General features: G+C 42.3%; 1 protein-coding gene and 1 long non-coding RNA gene across 3 annotated transcripts in view; one reads left to right on the forward strand and one right to left on the reverse strand.

Annotated features, from left to right (window-relative positions):
- The window catches only part of LOC5520487 (cilia- and flagella-associated protein 54), a 42,011-nt gene that overhangs the window by 7,615 nt on the left and 7,760 nt on the right, over positions 1-26,636 (reverse strand). Inside the window, exons 13-50 of one of the 2 annotated variants that reach the window (XM_032365547.2) lie at positions 26,051-26,242; positions 25,277-25,504; positions 24,835-24,967; positions 24,529-24,569; positions 24,035-24,199; positions 23,621-23,800; positions 23,245-23,337; positions 22,662-22,847; positions 21,887-22,029; positions 21,605-21,752; positions 21,153-21,308; positions 20,654-20,776; positions 20,183-20,483; positions 19,656-19,754; positions 17,622-17,748; positions 16,412-16,529; positions 16,014-16,151; positions 15,820-15,867; positions 15,392-15,496; positions 14,894-14,979; positions 13,989-14,210; positions 13,485-13,596; positions 12,283-12,537; positions 10,769-11,004; positions 9,500-9,879; positions 8,351-8,548; positions 7,843-7,930; positions 7,023-7,202; positions 6,403-6,469; positions 5,579-5,779; positions 4,681-4,767; positions 4,309-4,431; positions 3,660-3,710; positions 2,646-2,797; positions 2,210-2,322; positions 1,754-1,842; positions 1,571-1,667; positions 662-830 (exon numbers count right to left, since the gene is read on the reverse strand). In XM_032365547.2, coding sequence (XP_032221438.2) covers positions 662-830; positions 1,571-1,667; positions 1,754-1,842; positions 2,210-2,322; positions 2,646-2,797; positions 3,660-3,710; positions 4,309-4,431; positions 4,681-4,767; positions 5,579-5,779; positions 6,403-6,469; positions 7,023-7,202; positions 7,843-7,930; positions 8,351-8,548; positions 9,500-9,879; positions 10,769-11,004; positions 12,283-12,537; positions 13,485-13,596; positions 13,989-14,210; positions 14,894-14,979; positions 15,392-15,496; positions 15,820-15,867; positions 16,014-16,151; positions 16,412-16,529; positions 17,622-17,748; positions 19,656-19,754; positions 20,183-20,483; positions 20,654-20,776; positions 21,153-21,308; positions 21,605-21,752; positions 21,887-22,029; positions 22,662-22,847; positions 23,245-23,337; positions 23,621-23,800; positions 24,035-24,199; positions 24,529-24,569; positions 24,835-24,967; positions 25,277-25,504; positions 26,051-26,242 — 5,630 coding nt within the window. Of the gene's footprint in view, positions 1-661; positions 831-1,570; positions 1,668-1,753; positions 1,843-2,209; positions 2,323-2,645; positions 2,798-3,659; positions 3,714-4,308; positions 4,432-4,680; positions 4,768-5,578; positions 5,780-6,402; positions 6,470-7,022; positions 7,203-7,842; positions 7,931-8,350; positions 8,549-9,499; positions 9,880-10,768; positions 11,005-12,282; positions 12,538-13,484; positions 13,597-13,988; positions 14,211-14,893; positions 14,980-15,391; positions 15,497-15,819; positions 15,868-16,013; positions 16,152-16,411; positions 16,530-17,621; positions 17,749-19,655; positions 19,755-20,182; positions 20,484-20,653; positions 20,777-21,152; positions 21,309-21,604; positions 21,753-21,886; positions 22,030-22,661; positions 22,848-23,244; positions 23,338-23,620; positions 23,801-24,034; positions 24,200-24,528; positions 24,570-24,834; positions 24,968-25,276; positions 25,505-26,050; positions 26,243-26,636 lie in introns of both variants that reach the window. The other variant, XM_032365546.2, reaches the window with a different exon arrangement.
- LOC116603921 lies at positions 2,709-8,320 on the forward strand. Its single transcript, XR_007307461.1, has 5 exons — positions 2,709-2,812; positions 4,051-4,530; positions 4,878-4,945; positions 5,548-5,839; positions 6,996-8,320. It is a non-coding gene; the product is annotated as an uncharacterized LOC116603921 (long non-coding RNA).

The following is a 26,636-nucleotide window of genomic DNA, read 5'->3' on the forward strand; positions in this document are numbered from 1 at the left end:
TCGGGTAACTTTTTGGCTTCAGCAAAACTTCGAAAATAGCCCTATTGAGTATAATAACTTGAAATACGAACGAGTGGAAGTTCAAACTGTCTTAAAACATGAAAGCGGTTCTCTAAAATGAAAACATGCGAAATTTTGAACAAAAATGCAAAATAAAGTTTCTGGGCCCGAGAATTCTTGAGTGTATCGAGAAACGGGCGCCAGAAGGTCTTCTTTTCAGAAAGGCTTTATTTTCATTTCAATAATTCATTTTTTGTTGTTCTCAGACGTGACGGGCGCAGTCATTTCTGTGTTTACTTTGGTTCGAGTTTGTCACCCATCGTCGTCTTCGTCGTCGCCGTCGCCGCCGCCGCCGTCGCCGCCGTCGTCCTCATCATTTTCAGCAATATCAAGACAATGACAATCATCAAAATCATCACAATATCCCGTCAACAGTAAAGAATCAACTTTTTCTAATCGTCCACGTTACTATCATGAGTCATCATCATCGTCATCATTATTAGAAATAACAACGGCCATCAAGATCATCACAATATCCCGTCAACAGTAAAGAATCAAATATTTCTAATCGTCCACGTCACTATCATGATTTTCATATCATAATAATCATCGTCATGGTGATCGTCATGAGCTTCATAACAAAGCACTCGCTCATTCAGACCTTTTGTCAATGTCGAGCTCGCTCAGTATGAAGACGTCCTCTAGTGTCCTCATGGCGGAGTACACCAGACTGGCTGAAGTCACGGAATGGTGACACTGCCGGGCGATGGCGGAGAGCTCAAGCTTGGCCAATACTAGCAACTCCAGGTCAGATGGCGACATGTTCAGAGCTGTACACAATTAAAATAAAAAATATTGAAATTTAGAAGGCATCTTCTCCATTTCTAAACTCCACAATGCGCCTGCATTGTTTGAAAAACAAATGAATAAAAAAAAAACAATAAAATGCAATGTTATTTTAAACTATAAAAAAGGTAGGGCCAGTAACCAAATCGAAGCGTGAGGGAGATAAATGTGGGCATGTGGGCAGACACACAGAAAGTGTTTCTTTCAACTTTGTATAACGGGTTGCGAAATGCCACAGAGGTTTTAGTCCTGAGGGTAATCAGAAGTCTCATGACTGAGCATAGTGATAGTGATGCGAGGGCCACGTGATAGTGATGCGAGGGCCACGTGATAGTGATGTGAGGGGCACGTGATAGTGATGTGAGGGGCACGTGATAGTGATGCGAGGGCCTTGGATAGTGATGTGAGGGGCACGTGATAGTGATGCGAGGGCCACGTGATAGTGATGTAAGGCGCACGTGATAGTGATGCGAGGGCCATGTGATAGTGATGCGAGGGCCTTGGATAGTGATGTGAGGGGCACGTGATAGTGATGCGAGGGCCACGTGATAGTGATGTAAGGCGCACGTGATAGTGATGCGAGGGCCACGTGATAGTGATATGAGGCCCACGTGATAGTGATGCAAGGGCCACGTAATGAAAGCGTTGATTACGTGAGAATGATTTGGTGGTCACTTGATAATCACGTGAGGGTATTTCTAAAGTTCACGTGATGGACACTAACCTGACTCCTCTTCCAAGTCTTGTTGTTCCTCCGTCTTCTCGGTCAGCGAATCGCAAAGATTGTCCAGCATGCTTTCCGCGGTGAACAGAAGGAACCCCTACATGACAGAACCGCACAAGTCTTCTTGTTATATGAACGGATTAGAAGTTATCAGATCCCACCAACACATGATCGTGGCAATACCTTGATGACTGGTAGACTGGTAGAGTTTTTCGCATCCAAAAGCTTCTTCTTTATCGCAATAAAGCTGCTCTTAACGCTCAAGGTGTCATCTGAAGGGAGAAGAGTTTTGTTATTGTTTACAAAAAGTTCAGAGTAAAATGCAAACACAGTAAGAAGAGGCGTGGGTAAAATATCTGCGACAAACCGTCAAGCAAACCCACGACGGTTTGGGGAAAAAGAATATAAACAACGCTATAACAAAAAAACATAACCCTATAACATCTGCCTAGCTCAAAAGACTTCCTTAGGTGAAGCATACGTGCTCGCATTCGTAGTATTTTGGCTAGAAAATATTTGGGTGTTTTTTAAGGCTGGTAACTAGGCCTATGCGATTAGTTTAAAAGACAATGTTCTCATTTTTGAAAATATATTGGATATTTTTAGCTTGTAATTAAAACGAAAGATTGCTGTGTTTACCGGAAGATTTCTGTTTAGCCGTCTTCTTGATGAAAGATGGTGCTGGGGGCATCACGCCTCGAGGAGTGGGCGGGACTTCAGCCTCTTCCTTCTCGTTCTGGTAGCGCTGTAGCCTAACAACAGGGTTTAAAGTGAGACGAATTACTCTTGTTTAAATGTCGGAACATAAATAGCTATTTTCTTGCTATTTCCGACTATTTGGTGTAAATTTCTACACCAAATCCCAATATGGTACACCAAAAACTAGAATTTACTCTTCCAAATTTTCGTCTTTAATAATACTTCTTCAGGGCAGTATTTATTCTTCTGGTTCACGAACACGACCATTTGGGCCTTTTGTATTAAATCAAAACATGGAATACACAAATCTCCTTTTTTTTTAGAAAATAAACGAAATGCCAGAGGAAGATGCATGTCACATCAAACGGACGCTTACTCTTCTCTGACGTCATCGGCGATGACGTTAATGGATGATGACAGGGCCACTAGTAAGTGAGCATGCGCTACGCTCAGCTGACCGGACAGCGGCTGGCCGTAGAGAGACGACAAGGCTGGTGTAAGTCTTCGCTCCAATAGCTCGTTCAGGACCTGAGAGAGAAAAAGGTATCTTAGCCTAGAGTCGGTGTTACACGGGATAACATGCAACCAAATGTCATTCTAATATGTTGCCAAACAAATGTTACACGGAATAAATTCCAGATATTCGTCCTTCTGTGTTCTTTTTTTTTTGAAGCGGGTTCGAAAACACGCAACATGTTGTCGAGGTGAAATGATACGCGGAAAGTTGTGTTGCCCGATATGTTACACGGTCAAAAACTTTCTACGATACAATGTATCGCGTAATGTTTTTGTTGCATGTTATCCCGTGTAACACCAACTTAAGGGAACGCTGCTTCATTTATTTATGTGTAGTAACAAACGCAACTTCTTCCAACTGAGCATGAAACAATCGACTTCTTGTTTATTTACGTGCATTATCAATTGAAATGAGACATAAAAAGAACGACGTTTGCCCTAGAACTTTGACAGTTCCTTGAAACAGGTCCAGGTTAACAAGTAGCATTGGATACTTTTTAAAATGTTATTAACTGTCCTTAATAACGAGGAATTTTTATTAAAAAGCCCCGTTCAGACGCAGCCTTTTTATTGTTTTATACAATATTGGAAAACAAACCCTGTGAACAAATTTTAAAGTAACAATGTCCAAAAACAAGATTATTTGCGTTATTTACCAAATTAAATCGAGGATATCACAAAAGCACTCCCCACCTCAGTAGTATAGTATGCACCGAATTATCCCTTTTCATCAGTCGATGGAAATTGATCTTTTCTTACATTCAGTATATTGCTAGGAAGACGGCGGCCGACATAGACTTTTTAAGCGGACATCATTAGAATGGGATTCCCTGTAATAAGGCTTTGAATTGATTCTAACAATGCTATGGAATACCTCTATATTGCCAGGATCTAAGATTTGTTTCCGGTTGTTGAATGTTGGAATCTTCTGAAAAATAATATTAATCAAAACAATGAAAATAGGGGACTTGCGTTAAGAGATCACGTGACTATTTGGGTGGCAAACTAGTGCGCGCTCAGGATTTTAGCGGCAAAATATCCATATGCAAAAAAAGCCAGAGCTTTTTTTCACAAAGGGTTTAGTGTCATTTTTTTCGTCGTTCTCTGGTGTGACGGGCGCAGTCTTTTCTGAAATTTTTGTTTGGTTATTTTGTTTTGAATTTGCCACCCGAAAAGGTCATGTTATCTCTTAGCGCATGTCCGTCAATTATTAATCCGTCAGTCCGTCTGTACTAATATACACCATTTCATGTCCTCACTGCCAGAGATTCTTCCGGGCGCAGATTGGCCTCAACAGTCATCTGCAGACTTACAGATCATAATCTCCCCCCAACTCCTAGGATGACTAGATACACAGCCGTTCGGGGAGAATAAATTAACACAAGGTTAAAGTGATGAAGTGAAAACAGACTAGTTTGGCTGATGTTTCGAACATCAGTCTCTCGTCGGAGCCGTCTCAGAGATGGAAGGGCAGGGATCGTACATTTCAGAGCGTCTAGTACTGTAAAAGCCAGGCACTTTACCTGTTTGTCTTTGATGCTCTTGTTCCCGTCGTCTGAGGTTCGCGGTAGACCGTCACCGATCAACAGATCTGAGAGAACCTTAGAAGCGTCGGCGAACATTCCCAAGTCAGTCAGAATACGGACCTACCAAATCAACACATCCATAAGATCAAAATGCCACGTTCACTCAAGATGGTACCACGGTTTAGCGTTTCCAGTGGTTCTTAAACGTCCTCTATACAGGTAAATAATTTCTGAGCCGGGCCGTCTTGCTTGATAGGCATAGCTCGTGCCACTGAACTAATAAGCGATTGATGGAAGTTAAGACTTATGGCTGTTAAGTATGGCTGATAGGGGATCCGAGGGTCAAAGGAGAGTAAGTGGTTTTCTTACCCTTAATATGCGCACATCGACAGTGCGTTGAACGTCCCGGCATACACGGCTAGTAAAGTACAGACACAGGGAGACCAGGGGAAGAGCCTAAAAGATAAAAAGAATACGTTATATAACGTCCAATGGTATGGTTACGTGTTATTTCTCGCACATTGGGAGCATAATAGGGTAAAAATATCTTTTCGATGTGTTTTTAGATGCACCAGAGCCATCAGAAAAATAAAACGACCTGGATAGCTGATTAGAAGAACAAGTTTGGCATATGGTATTTGGTATATGTTATATATGGGATTTGTTATAGTTTATTTATAAACCTTACACCGTACACCGCTAAGCTCTAAAATATCGTATGGAATAAAGTATGTGTTGATAGCATGCTTCGATGTTGGTACTGCCTAGTATGTGTGGATCAAATACTACGATGCCCAGTCAGAGACTCAGCAAATATAGCAATGGCTTTGTTAAACTCATATCGTGACATTGCTGTGACATAGCGTGACATTGAACAATACCGATAGAAGGCGCTGGGCCGTACCTAGTTTTTGTGCATAACACACCGCGATGTCCAGCGTGTAACTCAGCGAAAATCTCAATAACTTTGTCCTACTCATAGCGTGACATTGCTCAACCGTTTATAACCATACCATAAGAAGGTGGCTGGGCCGTACCGGGTATTTGTGCATAACATACTACGATGTCCAGCGTGTAACTCAGCGAAGATCTCAATAACTTTGTCCTACTCATAGCGTGACATTGCTGAACTGTTTATAACCTACAATAAGAAGGTGGCTGGGCCGTACCTGGTATTTGTGCATAACATACTGCGATGTCCAGCGTGTAACTAAGCTAACTTTGTCCTACTCATAGCGTGACATGGCTTAACTGTTTATAACCATACCGTAAGAAGGTGCTGGGCCCTGGCTAACTCCTCTGCCACCCAGCGCAACGAGGCGACAACTGAGCGACCATCACTTCTGAACACGTCGGACAGCAGATCCACACCAGGGAGCAGGTCTGCACTTCCGTGGCCAGCCCCTATCTCATACAGGGCGTAGTCTTTATCGTCCGTGGGGTGCGGTAGTGAGGAGCGCAAAAGGGCCTGGCGGCAAAAATAACAATAAGCTACTGTCTGACTGCACAGTGGTAATCCATCTTAAAGGTTGGTTTTCCGTCAAACACAAGCGCAAGCGCAAGAAAATCAAGCAGTTGCGTTTTCTTGAGCTTCCGCTTGCCCTTGTGTTCTAGTGAGAATCGGAAAATTACGTGTGCTCCTCTTGCGCTTACGTCCGAGTAAGAACCAACCTTAATGGGGGACTTGCGCTAAGAGTACGTGACCTTTCTGGGTGGCAAATTCAAAACAAACAGAAAAAAAAAATCAGAAAAGACTGCGCCCGTCAAACCAGAGAACGATGAAAAAAATGCAATCTTTAAATAAAACTAAAGCATTTCTGAAAAAAAGAATTCTGGCTTTTTTCGCAAACGCTTAATAAGTTGCTTATTGTAGCTGTTATTTTGCCGCTAAAAGCCTGAGCGCGCGGTAGTTTGCCACCCAAACAGTCATGTGATCTTTTAGCACAAGATCCGTATTAGAATATGTCTATGTTGTATTGGAACAATGAGTTACTTTCTGCAGCGATCCTCAAATAGTAAAAAATATTCAATGAGATTAATATACGTAAGGCTCCTAAAGAAATATGGGGCACATATTCAATTTGGTGATACCTTGAACAAAGCAGCAGATAGCAGGCAGCACTCCTGCCGTAACCCCAGGTTGGACGTGTGAATGTACCTTAGAAAGTATTAGAAAACCATTCAGAATAATCACACAAGATGGATGCTACAAAGTAAAACGTACACCTTATACACCATACACCTATTCCAATTGAGGTTGCACCAGCGAATCTTAACCCGCAGTGATTCATGGGTAACGTATAAATGGCTGAATTATGGTCTCTGAAGCAAGAATTCTAAAAATTTATTAGCCTTCGTTTGTTTTTATTTACGCTTATGTTATGTTTTATTTGACACCCATGATGCACTGCGGGTTATGACACATAAGTTTTCCGAGTGCAACCTTATTTGAAATAGGTGTATAATAATAAAGCACCAAATATTTAATAATCTGAGAATCCCTAGGTCTATCAAATGCCCAAATGTTCACTGTGCAGCGTTAGCAGATAGATTCTCAACACACTTTATTCAGTGATGCAGTAAGGAGAATTTCAATGCCTATCATGACTCACTCTAAAATATGAGAATTCCTAGGTCTAGTCTAGTGAAGATTGATTCCCAACACTTTATCTTTATCTGTATAGAGATTTTCCATGTCTATCAAGACTCACTGTGCAATATTAGCAGCAAGCACGCCCGCCAGAAGGCAGCCCCAGATGCCACAGCGCTGCAGTAACACTTCACCAGTTTGCTTGTGTTCCTCTCCACTCACTATGTCCCGCCACGTCTTGAGGCAGTCTTGTGTGTTGAGGATGGTGTCTAACGCCTCCGCCCACCACTTGTAAGCGGCCCTGTGTGTGACAAGTAAATGAAAAATATTTAAAGGGGATCCGTCATGAGTTTTCGGTGGGCTACGGTATGCTTAAAAGCTAAATCACGCAAAAATTTAACGCTTTAGCACAAGATCGTGTCACACGAAGCCGAGTCGAGTAATTTGGATGCTTTTATTAGTTATTAAGAATCAGACTTTTAGCTTTTGTAAAACTATATTATACAAAACCTTGCCCAGATGGGCATCCGATTACACGCCACTATAAAGAGAATGAATCTTTGAGGTTCTCTTGGGCATTCACTTGACACATCAAACAGTTGATAAAGTTTCGATTCTCAGCGTAGCCGACTAGCAATTTGAAACTCTGTGTGTACCCTATAAAGAGAATTGCTTATGCCCTTACGTTGCCTATTTCGTTATGCTCTCTTTAACGCTATGCTGCTTCGTATCAGATGTTACCGCTGTGGAACATGATGCTGCCCAGTTTATGCATTGCTTATGCCCTTACGTTGCCTATGTCGTTATGCTCTCTTTGACGCTATGCTGCTTCGTACCTGATGTTACCGCTGTGGAACATGATGCTGCCCAGTTTATGCATTGCTTATGCTCTTACGTTGCCTATGTCGTTATGCTATCTTTGACGCTATGCTGCTTCGTACCTGATGTTACCGCTGTGGAACATGATGTTTCCCAGCTCATGCATGGCTTGTGCAGCAAGGCTTCTTTGCTGACGGAACTGCAGCATTTCTACAAAATAATATGGAAAAGCAGGTATTATTTCGCATCATTTTTAGTTTATCTTTCGTAACATCTTCACATATCAACCAATGGCTGTCGCTTTAATAAATAGTCTAAAAGAGCCCGGGCGAGCGCGCGGGAAACCCGTGATGTCTAAAAACGTTAGGGCCTGGGTCTATTCTTCAAAATAGTCTACGTAAACATTTTCAGCGTACATAGTTCTAGGGCGATTAGAAAGAACGGAAAAAAAATTGAACTGGATTCCCAAATATGGTGTATGACTCCCAAGTATGGTGTATTAACTAGAGTGTGTAGAGCTATCAAAACGACAGGTTTTTTTTAAATTAAAATTAATATTGATTGGTATTGATTGCGGCCAAATAAAGAAGGCGTTGTTGATCCACGAGCGTATCACTACGAGATACTAACCAATAGTCTTGTCGTAAGAGGAAATGACAACAGCAAGTTGCGCGGGCTGTAAAGTGTATGAACGAATATCATCCAGACCATCGAAGGTTTCCTCGGACAGATCGGGGGGGACATCGGTGGGGGGCTTGACCTGGGCGGGGACGAACCCCACCCTGGATGAGCCGCGGCGGATGCCCACTCCTCCTCCACGGGACGCAGCTATGAGGGTACGGGATGAAGGTATTAGATGCGTGTCATCTCACCCAACCCGAAAAAATGTAGGGGTGTATTTTTTTAAAAATACAGAAATTGTATATATGAAGCAAATCCGGCAATGGCATGACATACGCAGCGATAGTTAAAATACATCAGACCCAACAAGGCTTGGCCACAACTGGTGTAATGTGCTTTTAGTCCCTTTAAGCAAGGACCCGCGGTATAAAAGGCGCGGACCTGCGGATCAAGTCGTCATTCCCGGAGACCACTTGCAGAGCTCCGTAAATATCGAAAAAGCAGAGCCGAAGGTTGGCTTTGATCATTTTACAGTTGAAAATAATGTTCTGTATACACAAGGCAATAACGGCGAGCTTCTTTGGAGTGGTTTTCTACGGCAACAACGATAAAAATTGTGACTGAAAAAAAAAAAATAAAAAAAGTGCGCGCTTGTTTGAAATTACGCTATTGTTTAGAGCGTGTGAAAATAACGAAACCTGAAAACTATTTTGCTTCAAAATCGCTCCATTTTCTATTTATTATCTGTCCAGTCACCTGAGAAGATTGAAAATTTAGTTGGTTTTTGCACTGTTGATGTTTAAGACTTTATTTCAAACTTGATGATATCTCTTTTGCTTCTTTATATGGAGCGCTGCACTGGACGTGGTCTGGCGAAAATGGCGAATTGGACCAGGCGCGCGCTTTTTATATCGCGGGTGCTTGTTTAAGTCTACATTTTTTCAACCTTGAACATCTAATTGTCAACCCTCTAACTGTCGGTAACTGTTATCGCTAGTCCTGTAACCTTTCTATACATAAGCTCCAGAGAAAGAAATCGTATGATCTTATGATCCAATGAGGCGAGAGAGTATTTAAAAAAAACGATAAACCTGAAATAAGTGCCAAGTTAGATAACCACCCGTGGCGCTAATACGAGCTAGCATTGAGTGTCCAAACCTCGTCCATCCTGCTGGCCCGCAAGATAACTCAACAGTAACTGCCGGCTGTGCTCCAGTACCCGGGCAGTATGGTGTTTAGTGTCTAGGGCCTCGCGCAACGTCTGGAGACTGGTCCCTACGTCCAGAGGGACCGAGACGAGCCTCATGGCATCAGTGCTACCGCTGTACACGTTGTGCCCCTCTGGGTCTATATGCACTGCGGGCTCGATAGGCATGTACTCTGTAGGTTTGATGGTGATTCCCTGAGGGGTGCCGGTACCGGGGCAGATGGTGATGTGAGGCTGGGATGGGCAGGGACCGCCATGGGCGTTGATGCGTTCCATGAGTTTGCGCTGAGCAACCACTACTACTGGCATCAGTGTCTCTGCGTAGCGGCTCCTGGTGACGGATGGGAGGCGCAGTGTAAGATTCACAGGCAATGAGAGGGGTATGATCGTTTTGATATTCGCATCTTAGTAAAATTTGAAAAAGTAAGAAAGAGTTGTGATAATAAAAGAACGTAAAAGCAGATAGGAAATCACTAGTTATATAAATCATTTTATGTAAAATCCAGTTAGATTTCTTGAATTTTTTTTTATACATATTTATTGTTCCGTGTACAATTTTTTTTTACAACATCTCTCTTTTTTTACATTCTTCTTTTTACATTTTTTCACATTATACTTATTTCTTTTTTTTACATTTACTTTTCTTTTACATTACAAGTACACGGGAATTTACGAATACGTATACACATCACACTACACACAAACACGCGAAGGAGGAGGCAGAGATGCTGCTTGAGGAGAAAAAAAACATTATTTCAAAAACATTTTCCACTTTTCGTTGAACTGCTTCTCTTTGGGTATTTAATAAACAAATCTATCTATCTATCTAATATTCGTTTTTCAGCGGTTGGGGCGGCGAAAGCTGCTGTCACAAGTAATTTTCTTGAATTTCAAGCCTCGAACTATTTATCTATATTGATTATTTATTAACCTTTGCAAGATATACCCTTATGGCAAAGTCTAGTATGAAACCTGAAATTTTAGAAAAAAAATCTCAAAGTGCTTTTAAGCACTTTGACATGTTAAAACATGTCAAAACGTGGACACGACAGTTAAAATGAACGCTTTCCAATCCAGCTGGAACACTCGATGTGAAGACCTGTTTATTACTTAATACAGTAGATGAAATCATTGCCAGTGTTCTCTTAGGAAAGATCAAATGCAATGCTGTACATACAGTGAATTTGAGATATGCAACAAACGCTCGATTGTTCACAAACCTGCTGAGCGCGTTGAACCTGAGCGCGATGTCGACAGTCCGCTCCCACTTCTGTTCGTAAAACAGCATCTCCACAGTGTACATTACGAGCCGGCGAAGCCAGCGCGCGTCCAGAATAGTGGTATTGTCAAGCGGTATCTCAAAGCGTAGGCTGGCGCCTCCCCTCTCGTCTTCCACGCCGCCCATCAGTCCAGATGACTCGGTGATGTCCAGGTCGCCGGCTTTAAGCTTTTCACGCTACAAAACAAAATAATCAGGTCACAATGGTGATATGAGAGTAGTGACAGTTTTTAGTAATTGTTGATATGTTGAGATGCTCTCGCCGGTTTTGAGTATTGCAAAGTGCAAATGTTCTGATTTTTGCATACTTACTGCATTCCGAGATTTCTTTAACATAATAAGTCGCTTCACGCAAAAAGGGCCTTAAACAATATGCAGTTCTTTTTATTGCAGGCCAATTTTCAAACATTCCCTCAGCGTCGCCTTAGGATGTTATCAAAGGCTCTGTGAGCCAACATTTGCGAATACAAATGTATTTTTTTAGTTATTTTCTTATGTGCATAAAAGATACACAGGATAGTGAACAAAGCATGACCACATCCAAGATGCTAAGAGCACATAAAAATGTCCTTCTACCTTTTTTTCTTTTCGATGTCATAACACACCAAGAACAGTATAATTTATTCTTATAAAAAAAGAAAAAGAAAAAACACTAAAAATAGCGCTATCAATACCCCGCAATAATTGATCACCATACTGTCATACAATGTTACTTATGCATGTTAACATTCTAGAAGGGCGCAAAATCGTTATTCGATTAATACGCGGGGGCTATGTGTTTGTACGAGTTTTGTTTGATATTCGTTTAGTTCTAATTTAGCTGATTGTAAAGAATTGAAAAAAATAATTTATAGAAATCTATCCTCTTCTATTTTGTAATTCGAACAGAGGCTTTTTTTCTTATTACCCTGCATAGAGACCCAGCTAACAGAACCTTTACCTCATGTTTCTTGGATTTTAAAGTCGCAGTTTTGGCTAGTCGCTTTTTCAGCACAAATTCAAACAAACAACGCGAATCGGCAAGTACTAAAACAAAGATAATTAAAAGCTTTGCTAGCATTTTACTTGTTTTGTTTGCAAACTAACAACTTGAATTGGACTGAACCGTAGAAGATCGATTGACATCAGTGACGAAGGCGCATGCACACGCTAAGCGAAGGCTTTTCTTCGCACATCGAAGACCGGAAGTTGAAAACCGAAAGTTTACAGGATGATCTAAGGATTGTTGTGTTTCAAAAGCACAGAAAGACCACAAAAAGTTTACGAATGATCCATCCGAAGATCCAGTATATAGAACAATTCGAGAAGATAGAGCAATTTCAGATTTTCCGCAACAATGGACAAGAATTGTGTTTAACCCTAATGATACGCATCGCATCCACACCACACCACGGCATCACGTCAAGTCACTTCAGATCACTTCACATCACGTCACATCATATTACAAGCCCTTACTTTCTTGTTCTGATCTGCGTCAAGTCTGACTTCGTCCTGAAGATGAACCATCATGTCCAGCAAACAGTCGACAGCAGTGAAGAACGGTCTCCACAGAGCCGCCCTTAGCAGGTCTATATCAGCGGCTCCCTCAGCTTCATCTGTCAGGCGGAGAAGGCCGGCGGACACGCGCTGTAATACCGTCTGAGTGGCGTTCCACAAGGATCGACACGCGTTCTGTAGCATGGCCCAGTAGCGGCCGCGATGGGCAAGTACCTTAGGAATGGAGAGTAAATTGTGGTATATTTCCGTAGCGATCGCAAATAACCGAAAATGTGTGTTTTGGTATTTAGCTTAAGCATTCACAAGGGTTTAAGTTTATCGATGGTGCCGTAGGTCAGTAGGTACAACGGTTCATAACCGACAATAAGAGGCAGGAGAATGTGACGTGAGAGTAAGTGAGTGTGTGACATGAATATCATTGGGCTGCGCGATCAGTGCAATAGCAAACACATTACATCTTGCACTATTCAACCACTGTGTAATACAACCATATGTACACGTAGACCCGAAACTTAACATAGGGTATGCAATGGGCACTACTGGCAATGGCAGGACTCAAAGTTTTTTTTTTAGGCGTATGTATGCGGCCAGTTTCTTTTCTAGTCGCAACGTTTAACTTTTAGTCCAAAGAACAAAGCTTGGATTGGCTGTATAACGAACAAATGGCACATACAACCTTTGCTGGCGATCTCGTTTCCTTTCTTTTGCTGCTGGGATATCGAGAAGTTATTTTTTTTCAATCATTATCTGAAACCCCCAGTACCAGATGCCTGTCAAACTTTACAATATGCAACCACACTAAATGCCTTGGATGTGTCACATGTATCCCTCACAGCTTTATTCACTGTGCAAACATTTACACGTTTACAGCAACACATTGCCATCACATCTTGAGTACTTACTATTGATCGACAGAGGTTGGAAAACACGTTGCCGAGGTAGAAGAGCGGTGCGCGTGTCACGACTACATTCACTGTGCAAACATTTACGCGTTTACAGCAACACATTGCCATCACATCTTGAGTACTTACTATTGATCGACAGAGGTTGGAAAACACGTTGCCGAGGTAGAAGAGCGGTGCGCGTGTCACGACTACATTCACTGTGCAAACATTTACACGTTTACAGCAACACATTGCCATCACATCTTGAGTACTTACTATTGATCGACAGAGGTTGGAAAACACGTTGCCGAGGTAGAAGAGCGGTGCGCGTGTCACGACTACATTATCCTTCTCGCTACTTGTAACGGCCGTCACGCGACTACCAGCCCTATTACAAGACAGAAGATGTATGTAATGTGAATCTTGGCGTTGCCTAAAGTACGGTGACTTTCGCAATTTTAAAATGGTCCAGGGCTGATAATTGACCATGCCAAGTCTTTCTGTCTTCTCCCAAGTTAGACAGTGTCCAAGGGAATAATAATAACCTTCAATCTGCAACATCTCCCTTGCTCCTCAATCAGTTTTGGAGGGCGAACAATAACCTAGCAGCTGTCCGCATTTCTGGCTGAAAAATCGTCTGTAACCAATAATAATCGGGTGGAGAGGGTTGGAGGTTGTTCGTGTGAGAAGTGTCCCACTTAATTTTGTTGGGATTGTAGAATTGAATATTATTCATGTTTTTTCGTTTTTTGTAAGTAAGACAGTGTCCAAGGGAATCACCTTAGTGTTTCCGCTTGCGTCGCAGGCTGGGAAGGTCGTGCCATAGTGCGCGTGTGGTGTCCAGTAGTGACCGCTGGCGATGCGTACGGCGGCGCATCCATGGCATATCCGCTGAAGCCCATGAAGGGGTCAGGGGAGTGGCCCACTGAGGTGCCAGCCCAGGATGTGATGAACGTCCCGGATGTGGCAAAGCTGAACCAATCAGGATCCATCAAGGAAGGTCTGAGGGTGATATCAAGTATTAGTGTTCGAAGTCTGTATTGCGCCGACGGACAGAGCTGAATAACGTATGTGCATGCGCGTGCTCTGGCAAAAACAAACACAACACAACACTGTAGTTTTGAATCGTTCGAGTAAAGGTGCGAAAGTCTGACTTCAGTGGCTGTTTTGACTAAGTGTACACCATACTGTACAAAAGATGACAGATTTTGATAATGAGGGAGTCATAAAGAAAATTATAGCCTTAGCTTTGCGTTAGTTTTCTTAGCATCCGCTAAAATGTAGCAGTTCACCAGTAGAAAGCCGCAATTTCAAAACAAAAAGGCTAGTTTAACCGCGCGGTACTGGAACTAGTCTTGCGTTTTTCAGCACTGTCCTCGCGACGCCGGTAAGAAGTTGATTGCGCGCACTCATTTTATAAAGCAGACAGGGGAATTATGTCTCAAATAAAACTTAAAAAGGCAAGTGGTATCGCTTGGCAAACGAAGTGAAGTATAAGAAAATGCATTTTGTTAAAAGGCGGACTAGCAGGACAGCAATAAATAAAGCGTTAAAAAAAAGAATCCAGAATTGCAAACAATAATAGATTGAATATTCTGGGAAGGGTAGGCGGACTAAAAGGCCCCTTACAGGAAAAAATACTTCAAAGAACTATCAACTTTAAAGATCAGAGGTGAAGTGTCTACCTGTACAAAGGCTCCAAATCGTTGGACAATGATCCAGTCTTATCTAAGAACAACTCCATGTTACAGATCGCAGTGAGGTAGTTCAACTGAAATACAACAAAAGAGAAACAAACAAAATGCATGAGTTGAAAGTGAAGTAGGTTTATTTTGTATAGGACACAATTCATGGATTCGACATATCAAGTGGAAAAAAGGTCACGCACTCGCGCTCATATTTTCTAGCAGAAGTGCCACAGAAAAATCATCATGTTATGCATTTAATTTGCACATGTAGTTTTAACTTTTCCCGCGCTAAGGTCGAAATTTTATGGTTCTTTAAATATTCCAGGCGTATTACATGGAGGGCAAAACAAACTCATGTGTAATTTCTATAAGTTTTATTGATTTTACCTTCGACGAAGGGAAAACTCATGAGAGACCTTCGAAATCGAAGATCAAGTGCAATACAGAGAGCGTTGACGTTCTCTCCAGTAGTCTTTCTGATGTTTACTTTATTACCTGCACTCGCCAAGGTAACTCCTCATTGCTGACAGAACGAAGCTTGCGACGCCTCTGAGAGGAGCGCCAGAAGTCAGGAAGGATCGTCTGCATCCTCTCTACCGCCTGCAGAAGTATCGAAGAGAAATCCGGGGTAACGCATAGTGCGTCACGCAATAACGACATGCAACTTTCAGTCACATGTGCGTCACAAAACACGACATCCGTCACACAACATGGGTGCCCAAACAGCCACGATATGAGGTATTCTTTACACAACGTATGTGATGGAATATCAACGAAGTATCGGTCATAACGAGGCGTTATTCATCTGACGTCCTACACGCCACATAACGCAGAATCCGAAGTAACAGTTACACGACGCACGCAAAGCAGATGCACGCACATAAACACACATCTATTCGATACCTACATAGTACCATACTTACGATTGCAAAGTTTATCTCCTCATCGGTCTTTCCTTTATATTTTCGAGCCTTCGAGAGCAAAATAGAATATCGTGACACGTCTTGCTCACAGATGTCATATAAAATTCTCATAACTTCAACAAAGATAAACTATACACCACTGTAGGGAGAACCGCTATTCAGATCTTACGGATTAAGGGATTAGATTCTCTCACCTTCCTGGACATGATACTCGGGACCAGCGACTTTGGTTTGGACGTCCTGGCTGTCTCTAGTTTAGTTCTGGTGCGGATCTCGTCCGGGTCGTTCAATTCTCTCTCTGCTGCCTCACTTTTCTGCGATTTTTGAGGTGGCTTTAGAGAAAGAAAAAACATGTTTTACGTCAACAACAACTGAGACTATGACAACAACTATTTTAAAAAGCAACAGCATCAAAGCAGCATTACACACAAGAAATAAAATGCGATATGTGATTTGAAATTTCTATGATGGAAGTATTTGGAGGGTTTGTATTGTCCATGAATTCATTGTAATATTGCTATACTTATGTTGTGGACTCAATAACGTAAAAAAAGTGTGCATCATCTAAAGCCAAGAAGGGCATTTTAAATACCTTGCCAAACTCAACAATTGCCATGGCAAACTTCTTGATCTTTTCGTCTTCAGGACCGATGGCTGTGGCAGCCGTGCGAACGATCGTCGGCTTGTTGGCTAGCAGCAGCTCGTTTCGCCTGGAGAACACAAGTGGAGAAAACAAAAATCGATATTTTCTACAGGTGTCTTTGTCATAGCCAGTCATTTAAGGCTGGTTCCCTTACAATCGTCATGACCGGGCCGGTAAACCAAGGCGGGGAATAACTTGTTCTGGGTCGCGTCATTTTCTAAGGCCCAATTTTCACGACGCACTCCGCTATACCAAACATAATTGTTCGGATTGCGCAGATGGACAGTTCAAATTCTGTATCAATTAAGATCAGCACGCTAGAACAGAAAAAAAAACAACAGGCAAACACCAAACGTTGAGCTCATTTTGTGCTGAATCATAAAACATGTTCTCATTCGAACAACGACTACAACGTTGGTGCAACGACTGTATCAACGTGCAAGCGAATGCATTTCTTATCAAATAGACAAAAATGTTTGGCGCAGTAGGAGCGCGTAGTATTCGGGTTCAGGTTCGGCAAGGTGTGATAATGACGTAGGAATCGTGCCTTCGGTTCGGCAAGGTAGGAGCGCGACATAAGTCAGGCCTTAAGTTCGACATAGCAGGAGCGAGACGTATGAATCAGGCCTTAGGTTTATTGCGACGGGAGCGCAACGTAGGAATCGGGTATTAAGTTTGGTATAGGAGTGCGACGTATGAATCGGGTTTTAATTTTGGTGCGACGTTAGCGCGACGTACAATCGGGTCTTAAATTTGGCATAGAAGGAGCGTGACGTAAAAAAAGGGTTTTAGATTTGGTGCGACAGGAGCGTGTTGGATGAATCAGGCCTTAGGTTTGCTGCAACAGGAGCGCGACGTATGAATCAGGCCTCAGGTTCGGCAAGGCAGGAGCGCGACGTATGAATCGGGCATTACGTTCAGTATAGCAGGAGCGCGATGCATGAATCAGACCTTAGGTTTGGCGCGACAGGAGTGCGACGTATGATTTTGGTTTAAAGCACCAGCGCACAAATCCTCAGTTTAAGCAGAAGATTGCTCAATTGCTCGCGAGACGTAATTTCGTTCGATCAACGTCCACACACTGTGAGTTGTTGGACCCGCGAGGCAGTGAGAAAAGTGCACGTGTGGATTTTTTTTTTACCGTGTGCGCCAGGCTCACCTGATGACCCAGGTCATGGCATCGTGCGTCCAGTCCAGAGCGGTTTCCATCATCCCTTCATCGATGGCTTTAGACAGTACTTGGACAAAGAATCCGAGGAACCGCGTACGGCGCTTGAATTTCAGCACTATAAACAAGATCATGCACAAAACAAGCATGAAACAACGACACAAAATAACATGGTAATGATGTAAGGATATTTTTGGAACACGACAATAGATAGGTAGATAGAAATCACAAGTACAAAGCTCAAATTAAAGCGAAAAGACCAGGAGAATAACAAGAAAAAATTACATTACCTTGAGATTCTTTGATGGGAGAATTATAAAGAATAATAGGGAACAGAACAACTGTGGCATATGGAATTAATACATATGACATATAAATGTATAGACCATCAGGAAACATCATCACTTTCCCAAATCTCAAAGAATATGGCGAGAAAATAAGACTTATTGTTGGCGAGTATGAAAGGCCAATACAAGAAAAAGAAATAGAACATCTTCTTTAAATAGAGCAGAGAAAGAGGTAACATATGAGAATCACTTTGACGAGTTCACAGAGACCGGGAAACTATGCATAACGGAGTAAACTGATAAGAAGTTTGGAAAGTGATGATCAGAAGGGAAGAATTACCTGTTACAGAAAAGGCTGACGAACTACTTGATTCTTGGGTGTTGATGTTTTAGTATTTAGCAAAAGAATAAAAAGTAAAACTTTTATTAATTATATCACATTGGAGGAAAAAGCTCGAGAAAACCAGTAGTCTGAGTAACAGAAATGCTCAGAAATTAGTTACTATCAAGTGTGACCTACTCCGTTCATGAAAGAGTACAGAAAAAGTGGTATGGGTGACTGTACTTGAAAGAGTATAGAGAAAGGATAGCAAGTGAGATAACACCTAAGAACTTGAGTTAAAGGTGCACAAAATAATGAGAACGTTCTATCAGCTTCACATAGTGAAAAAAAAAAACAAATCGGTAAAAAGACCAATGTTTCAGGGACATTGGGGTGGAAAAAAGCAAGTGTACCATTAAAATTTCATTTTTACAAATATGTTTCCACCAATATAGATAGCAATGTCAAAAATCAATTTCATCTCTAGTAAGATAAGTAACAAAAAAATGACACGAGGATACATTTCATTACTCATGCCAACGTTCTCAATTTATTCGGCCCTGTTGGATTGAACTTAAAAAACCAACAGGGTTCGAGAGCTAGCCGACATGCAAGAAGGCTTTATTATTATTTCTTTTTTTAACCCAGATCTGCTCCCCAAGGTGAAACATGCCCAAGGATAATTAGAAGATAATTAGAAGGAGTACATCATAAAATCAAATCAAGGCGATAAAGCGGTGATAACATAAGTAAGAGGGTAGGCTATAACGATTCACAGATGAAACATGGGCAAGACTGATATAAGAGTTCTAAGAAATTTAGATGTGTTGAAGTGCAATGAGAATAATAAGCATGCAAGAAAAAGAAACATGCAACATGCTCAAGGCGTCCACAGATAGGGCAGGATCAATCCAGAGGATCAAGGTCATCACCGATGTACGAGACTAAATCTTCTGATTGAATAGTACTTGCAAACTCCATGATCTCAAGCTCTAGCATGAAGTCATCTTAAGGGGGAAGAATGGCAAGAGTCAGTACAGAGAAGAAAGACTGAACGTTATCTCTTGAAAGAAAACTGGATTGAGATTAGTGAAACAAAAATGTGAGGAAAAGATGAACAGACTGAAAAGACAAATGGCAACGAAAAAATCAATTCATGACATTATTCAGACATTACAGTGAGGACACACAAAGCGGGTTATGACTGCAACCTTCAGAACAACCAAGTTTCAAGTTTTAATACACGTAAAAACGGTGCAGCCAACAAGAATATCGATGCCTACCACTGTTTGTTGTTTCTCATTGGTTGAACAAATTAACTCGTTCAAATGCCGGACTGCGATAGCTCAAAGTTGTTCATAGCCTTTTTGTTGTGATCTCGTTTATCACGGGAGCATTGGACGCGATGCGTCTTACCTTCGAAGTAAGCGTCTTTTGTTGGTAGGCTGGCGATGTAGGAGTAGAGCAGATTGGGGTCCTCGGTACCCATCAGCTCTTCGTCATCTCTATGCAGTGCTGTGAACAAAAAAAAATGTTACGACAAAGGATGATTGCCCTATTGATAATTTAGCTTGTTCGTGCTGTGAACAAAGATAACATGTTACAACGAAAGAAGATTAAAGTGGTTGCATTTCCAAAATTACTGCCCTATTGATATTATGGTCATACAAAAAAAAATTGGGCGTCGACGAGAAAATCGGAGGCACTACACTTTCTTCGTGGGGTTTATTCGAGGAAAAATAAACTTGCCAGCAGGTGTTGTGCTCGACTGGTCTCCTCCCCAAACAAACAGAAAAACTCCAATTTTTACAGTGCAATAAAGGTAGAGAAAGAATTTAATGAATATTCTCTGGGAGGAAACAGCTTAGTTAGCCCCCAGGCTGGTTAATTCGACCGATTCTAACTCCTTTTAATTCTCTAAATAAACCAACACGTTACTATACCTTTCTGGCTGAGCTTCATAATGTAAGCCTCAAGGGCCTTCATCTCCTCCAGATTCACATCCCCCGGTGCTTGCTGGGTATCTTTGTCCACTGCTTTACCCCTCGGCGGCTTTGGCTTCTTCACCACCGGCTTCTTCTTCCCTGGTGGTCCTCCCACCATATTAGCCGTTGCCATGGCAGCAGCAGCTTGCATGGTTGTCATGGTACCGGCACTGTCCGGTGCTGTATCCAGGTTAAGCATCTTTTTGCCGAGTTCAATGATGGCACCAGATATCCCTGGTTCTCCCCAGCTGTGCAATGTCTTCAACAAAAGTTGATAAAAAGTGTCTGGATTGTTTTTGATTTTGAGAAAAAGACATTTTTTTTGCTTTTGCTTATTTCTCTCGCCCGCGCATAATCGGTTCCTCCTATGCCCTCTACGCCCTGGGTACCCCAAGAAGGGGACAAAAGAGATACAAACAGACATTCTACCTTGGCGATGAAGTATGTCATTGTGGCAATCATGTGTGACAAGCTGTCAGAGATGGCGGTCTGTCGGCGATGACGGGTGAGAGAAGGGACTTCTTGCAGCACAGCATGGCAGCGAAGCAGTATCTAAAACAACAAAGGAACAAACAAAAACTTAAAAGTCAGGGACTGACAAATGGCACAAAGAGCAAGATATATATCCCCCGTACGATAACTCGAAGCTTCTAACTGTTTACTGTGGTTCACCAAGAGAGCCAAAGGGCCCGAACACTGGACTAACCTGTATAACTGGTTTAGCTGCTATGTGCTGGTGCACTATGGGAGCCAAAGGACCCTAACACTGGACTAACCTGTATAACTGGGTTACATAGCTGCCATCTGCTAGTGCACCACGCACGGGAGCCAATGACCCCAAACACTGAACTAACCTGTATAACTGGTTTAGCTGCTATCTGCTGGTGCACCACGCACGGGAGCCAATGACCCCAAACACTGAACTAACCTGTATAACTGGTTTAGCTGCTATCTGCTGGTGCACCATTGGAGCCAAGAGGCCGTAACACTGGACGATTGCTTGTAAAGAAAGCGCAGTGTCATTCAACCAGCCAGCCACCTGGACAGCAAGCAGCAAGCGCTCACACTCAGCCAAACGCGCCACCTGCAGGAAGATATCAATTACATACTGCGTCCTGGATAATGGAAAATATACTGTTGTTCGAGGGAAAGTATGGAATTTGACGCTGCGTTTTAGCTAGAAGGGAGCAATCATGCTTACTATTAACGTGTTCAAACCCTTTTTTGCACCTAAAAGCCTATTTACATAAGCAAAAGAAACGTAGATGTAGGGGATTGCTTGCCGGGCGTGTTAATCAGGAGAAGAAACCTTTGGAAGCGCCTACAAGTGCCAGTGTGGACGAGGGAATAAAAAGTAAGGTGTTTAGGTTCTGAGCGCACCTGTCCGTTGTAAAGTGGTCCACTATCGGACAGCGAGTTGCAGTACAAAAAGCCTTCACGGATGCTGAAGTCTACAGAGATGAACAAGGTCTGCAGGAACTGGCGAACCAAGATGGGTGAAGACTCGAAAAGGCGGTCCTCATTCAACCTGGGAACACGACCATCAATATCAAGATAATCCAGTGAAATATCGCCGTAAACAAAGAACGTACATATTATATATGTTAAAACACATCTACGTAAAGCCATCACAATGATCGAACCCATAAACCCCAAACTAACGTCTTCAGTTTAATCTTGATGTCACTGTCCGCCTTTTTGATTCGCAGTTCTTCTTCAGTCGGTTGACGGACCGTGACAAAATGATCCCACAGGACAGTACATGCCACCTTGGCCACACTTGGAATGTTAGCAATGTATGCCGTCTGGAAAAAAAAAAAATAAACCACACTCTATGTAAAGTACTATATTATCGAGACAAGGGCGAAGGAAGTACTGAATCAGACACCACAGTAGGGGTACGGCGGGGATTTCAGTACTCTCACTTACTCATCTTATGCTTTTCTTATGTCATTTTCTCCAGCCCCTAAATATTTGGAATCGCTAAGTAGAAAAAAAAACTGATAACGGCTGCATTGCCGAAATGTCGGCAAATCACCACTCATTAATTCTAAATGTTTATTTATTCTTAGCATCCAATGAGATCCTGCACAGAACCAAGCAACACTACCCTTTTACCTACTTACTCAGGGCCGTAGCAGGGGCTGGGGCATTGGTTGGGCATTAAGATATTATAAGGAAATGTCTTGTAGGGCGTGTCTGTGTCCCCACACCTTTCTTGATTTTTTATATACCGTCCCGCCCCCCCCCCCCACCCCCCAAACAAAATATTTCGAGGTCTGCTGTGGCTCTATTACTCTGTGGCTTTCAGTAGGAGGGATACTTAATGGGGTAATGGAAAACGCAATAATATGAGTACAGCTAACCGCCTATACGTTGCACTGTGCCCTACTATACTATTTTCCCTGCTGAGGAGGCTAAGTTCCTCATATAGTACCTGCGCCAGATACCCCCAGGCCATGAGCGTAGGCAGTGGGTGTGTCGCCAGCACTGGTCTGCTACTGGATCCAATAGTCTTGCCAATCAGCTGCCCCTGACGGTTGTACGCTGCCACCGCGAATACATACTTCTCATTTGGTACCAGGCTCTTGACCATCAGGCGGCATTTGTCGGTGGCGGGGATCTGGAAAGAGTAGACAGAATCGAATACGGAAATCACGCAGCGGTGTGCGCGTGGTAGTCAGCATGTACAGCTATGAAGACGCGATCAATTAGTAATTTTCACAAAACGATTATCTGAAAAACATTACTAAAATGTGATACATAATCCCCCAAAGCATGCTAAACTAATAAAAAACGTTATCGATAAATTATTGATAAAAAATATTGATTTCTAATCATGCCACTTCTTCGCAAGAGGCTGGCTAACCAAAAGGCACTGAATGTAAAGCCGTCGTTCCTTAGAATGACGGAGGCTAGAAAGTTGTTTAGTGGTTGACTAAACGACTTGAATGTCATAACGGGAAACACGACATAGTATGCGTTGTGCACAATTCGCAAGTTTTGCAGTGTATACTAACCTCCTCCCCGGTCCCAGGTAGCTGGTAGTCGTTCAAGCGTACTTTGACGTTATGGCCACTAGCTGATCGTCCAAACAGGCGGTACCATGCAACCTAAAACAGAAAAGTGAACAATAAATAGAAGGTCAAAAACGACGCCATAGTTCTCACCAGCTGCACAATATTGCACCCATTTCCATAAGTACCTACAGTAGGTGAGTAATAAAGTGAGTAAATGAGACTTTTTTTGAATACCGTTTATAAAGCAAAAAAGAAATCTATCGTGGGTGCCAAGTTTGAAGCGTTTTTTTAAAAAAATGTAAAAAGGTAGTAGAAGAACATTAAAATGTAAGAAAGTAATCTTGTCAATAATCTCGATAAAAATGTGACGCCATACCGTTTCTCCTTTCGGGGAGTAAGGAGCTGGCCTGAAGATCATCACTGAGGGGCTGCGGTAGAGGAGGAGGGGAGCCGGTGGTACATCAGGAGAGGGCGCGGTCTCATCAGAGGAGGGTCTGTTCCAGCTCGCAAGTTTTCTGTCTCGCTGTTGGGCCTTTTGGATAAGATCCATACTTTCCTGCAAAATGGAAACAACGCATACAACATCATCATCAAAAAAGATTACACAATCACAAACCCACAAAAAATTTGATATAACTACAACTAGTTATGTCAAAACAACAAATAATCCATTTTCTATTATCATTGTCATTAATCTTATTAATTTCAAAGGGACATCCTAGAAGACTGATTGGGGTGATGAATAACAAGCGCGAAGCTACAACGGGGGCTCAAATAAGATGCTCATTACCTTTAGTAGCTGTGTTTGTTCTTCTGTCCCTCTAGTGGTCGCTCGGCTGGCCTGATGCATAAGCAACAGTGCCTTGTACATAGGGTTCTTCCCACAGAAAGCCATCAACTCTGTTTCTTCATCACTCATGACAGCCGTCGGGGCTGCTGTACCAGACTTATCCGGCTAAGAACAATCATAACAAAATCAGGATTCCGAAACAGGAAAAGCTTTAACAGAAAGCTCGAAGGTAAAGGTCATGGTCATGGCTTAAGGGATTTGACATGTGAGTAATTCGCAGTGATTCAGGGAGCCAGGCAAATTCCAGGAAAATTCCAAGAAATATGTATACAGATTCCCAATCCCCCTTCAAGATGCTGCCAACTCTGCCTGAGCATGATCTTTCCCTCAGATTATTTACCCGCTTTATATTTCTGTGGTACTCCCTCTTATTTCTAATGGTTCATCAGCCTAGAGAGGTAGGGCAAATAGGAGTAAATAAAATAAATGCCAACCTTCTGTTTCTTTGCAGCTGTAGAGCGCTGGGATCTGGGATCTAGAATGTTAATAAAATATTACATTGAATAGTTAAAAAACTAAAGAAAACCAGTTAAAAGCCGTAAACAAATGAATTACGTATGGAATGTTTGTCAAACTGCCAACAAAACCAGGTTTCAGCGCCTAATTGAACGTAAATGGTCGTAAAAGGTCGCGCTGCAAAACAATTTCTATCGATTCCACACATCGTGAAACCGCGGCATTCCGTCGAGTTATATCGTAAAACGTTGTAGTAAGAAAGCAAATGGTTTGTGGGCTCCCACCTGATCCAAGTGCTACAAGTTTGAGTGCAACTCGATGATGTACGAATAACAGCTCCATATGCAGGGCTTTTAGAATTGTATCCATCAGACTGGCGGTGGGTGCTCCGTCACCCCTCAGGGTAGGGCTAGGTGACTGTTATATGAGAAAACTGAGTCAATGGCTAATAAGAAGTGAAGTGTTTAATATGTATTACACGCATCATGAACCCTTCTAAGTTCATAAGTTCCGAACATCAAAAATTAATTTTTAAGTCAAGGCCAATATATTTTGTAGTTCCAGTCTAATAAATTTCGAGGCAAAGGTTTTCCGTTACTGAGTAGTTTGGAGGGTACAGCTGGCGTACTGTATCATTTTCCGAAACCTTTAACCATGCAATATCCGCAATGGTTTTCCGCATCTAAGTAGTATAGAGGGTACAGTTGGCGCATCATTTTCACTGACCTTTATCCATGCAATGTCGGCAATGGTTTCACCGCTGCTGTCTATCACAGAGTCTCTAGCTTTCACCATCCCCTCATACGCCTGGCGCAGGATGTCACGGGACTTGGTAAGGACCCCCCGAACTCCAGGGGGATATCCCTCTCCTGCTAGCAGGAGTGAGTGGTCAGAGGCTGCGGTGTTTGATCTAGGAGTGCTTGGCTTGTCAGCAGCATCGGTACTCACTTTGTCCTAAAATGAACCAGCATGATGTTAAGAATTAATAAATACCATTAGAACCCTTGCTAAGATCAGTCACATTCCCAGGATTGGCCGAAGGGGGGTGCGCAGTCAAAGGTATATATGGAAAATAATAGTATTTGAAGATTCCTTAATAAGAAATGGACCACCTTTTGGCCGCCAAGGGGGTGCGCGCGCACCCTACGCACCCCTTTGTATACGGGCCTGAAGATGATTAAGCTAGGATTAGTTGCATTATTGCCGGAATCCGTATCCTTATTGAATCGCGTGTCAGCAAACGTTTGTTGCCGCGAATATGTAAATAAGAAAATGTGAATGCAGAGAGGAACTTTTTAGCTTTGTTTGGCAATGCGATATAGAAAAATACTTGTGCGGAAAGCTCAACAGAGCCAGGGTCCAAATCAGGTGATCCCGTATGTTAGTTGTTTGTAAGCACTATCACTTGTCCACTACCAGAAGACTAAACTTAGTGGTTCTTCTAGACTTACTAGCGTTAACACCCAACATAATATTGTTTATGCAGCATGAGCATCTGACCTTTCTCTCCTCTGCCGTTAGTGCTGGCTTTGGTGACTCCACTTCTCCACCACTGTGGTCCGCCAAGTTGGCTGCTTTGCATTCCAAGACTAGAGCTAGCTTGAGCGCGACCTCGGCGAACAGGATCGGGTCAAACGTGCATGCGTCACTCCAAGATAGGGCAGTGTGTACTACGGTAATCATGTGAACCCACTAGGATAGAGTAACTCAGGCATAATCATGACGAACATCACTGTATGACTAACCGTCAGTAAAGGCCTTTTTGTGTTACAGCCTGCATTGTATCATGGATAATGTAAAAAATCGTTATCCATTAGGGGCACATAAGAAATAATTCTACAGTTTGGAATTTGATTAATCGAACCACATAAGAAAAATACAATACAACAAATACGAGCGTGCTAAACAACCTTAAAGTAACAGTACTTTGTGGTTACCCACTTGGACTCGATAAAATAATACACACAAATCAGAAAATTAGATGTTCCGCTAAACTGCAATAGTGTTACAAGGGAGAAAAAAAAAACAGACACCATTTTTCTGTAACCTGCAAATCTTATCAGGGTAAATTTAGTAAAAAAAAGTG

Source organism: Nematostella vectensis, chromosome 1 (assembly GCF_932526225.1).
Source record: "Nematostella vectensis chromosome 1, jaNemVect1.1, whole genome shotgun sequence".
Taxonomy (NCBI): domain Eukaryota; kingdom Metazoa; phylum Cnidaria; class Anthozoa; order Actiniaria; family Edwardsiidae; genus Nematostella; species Nematostella vectensis.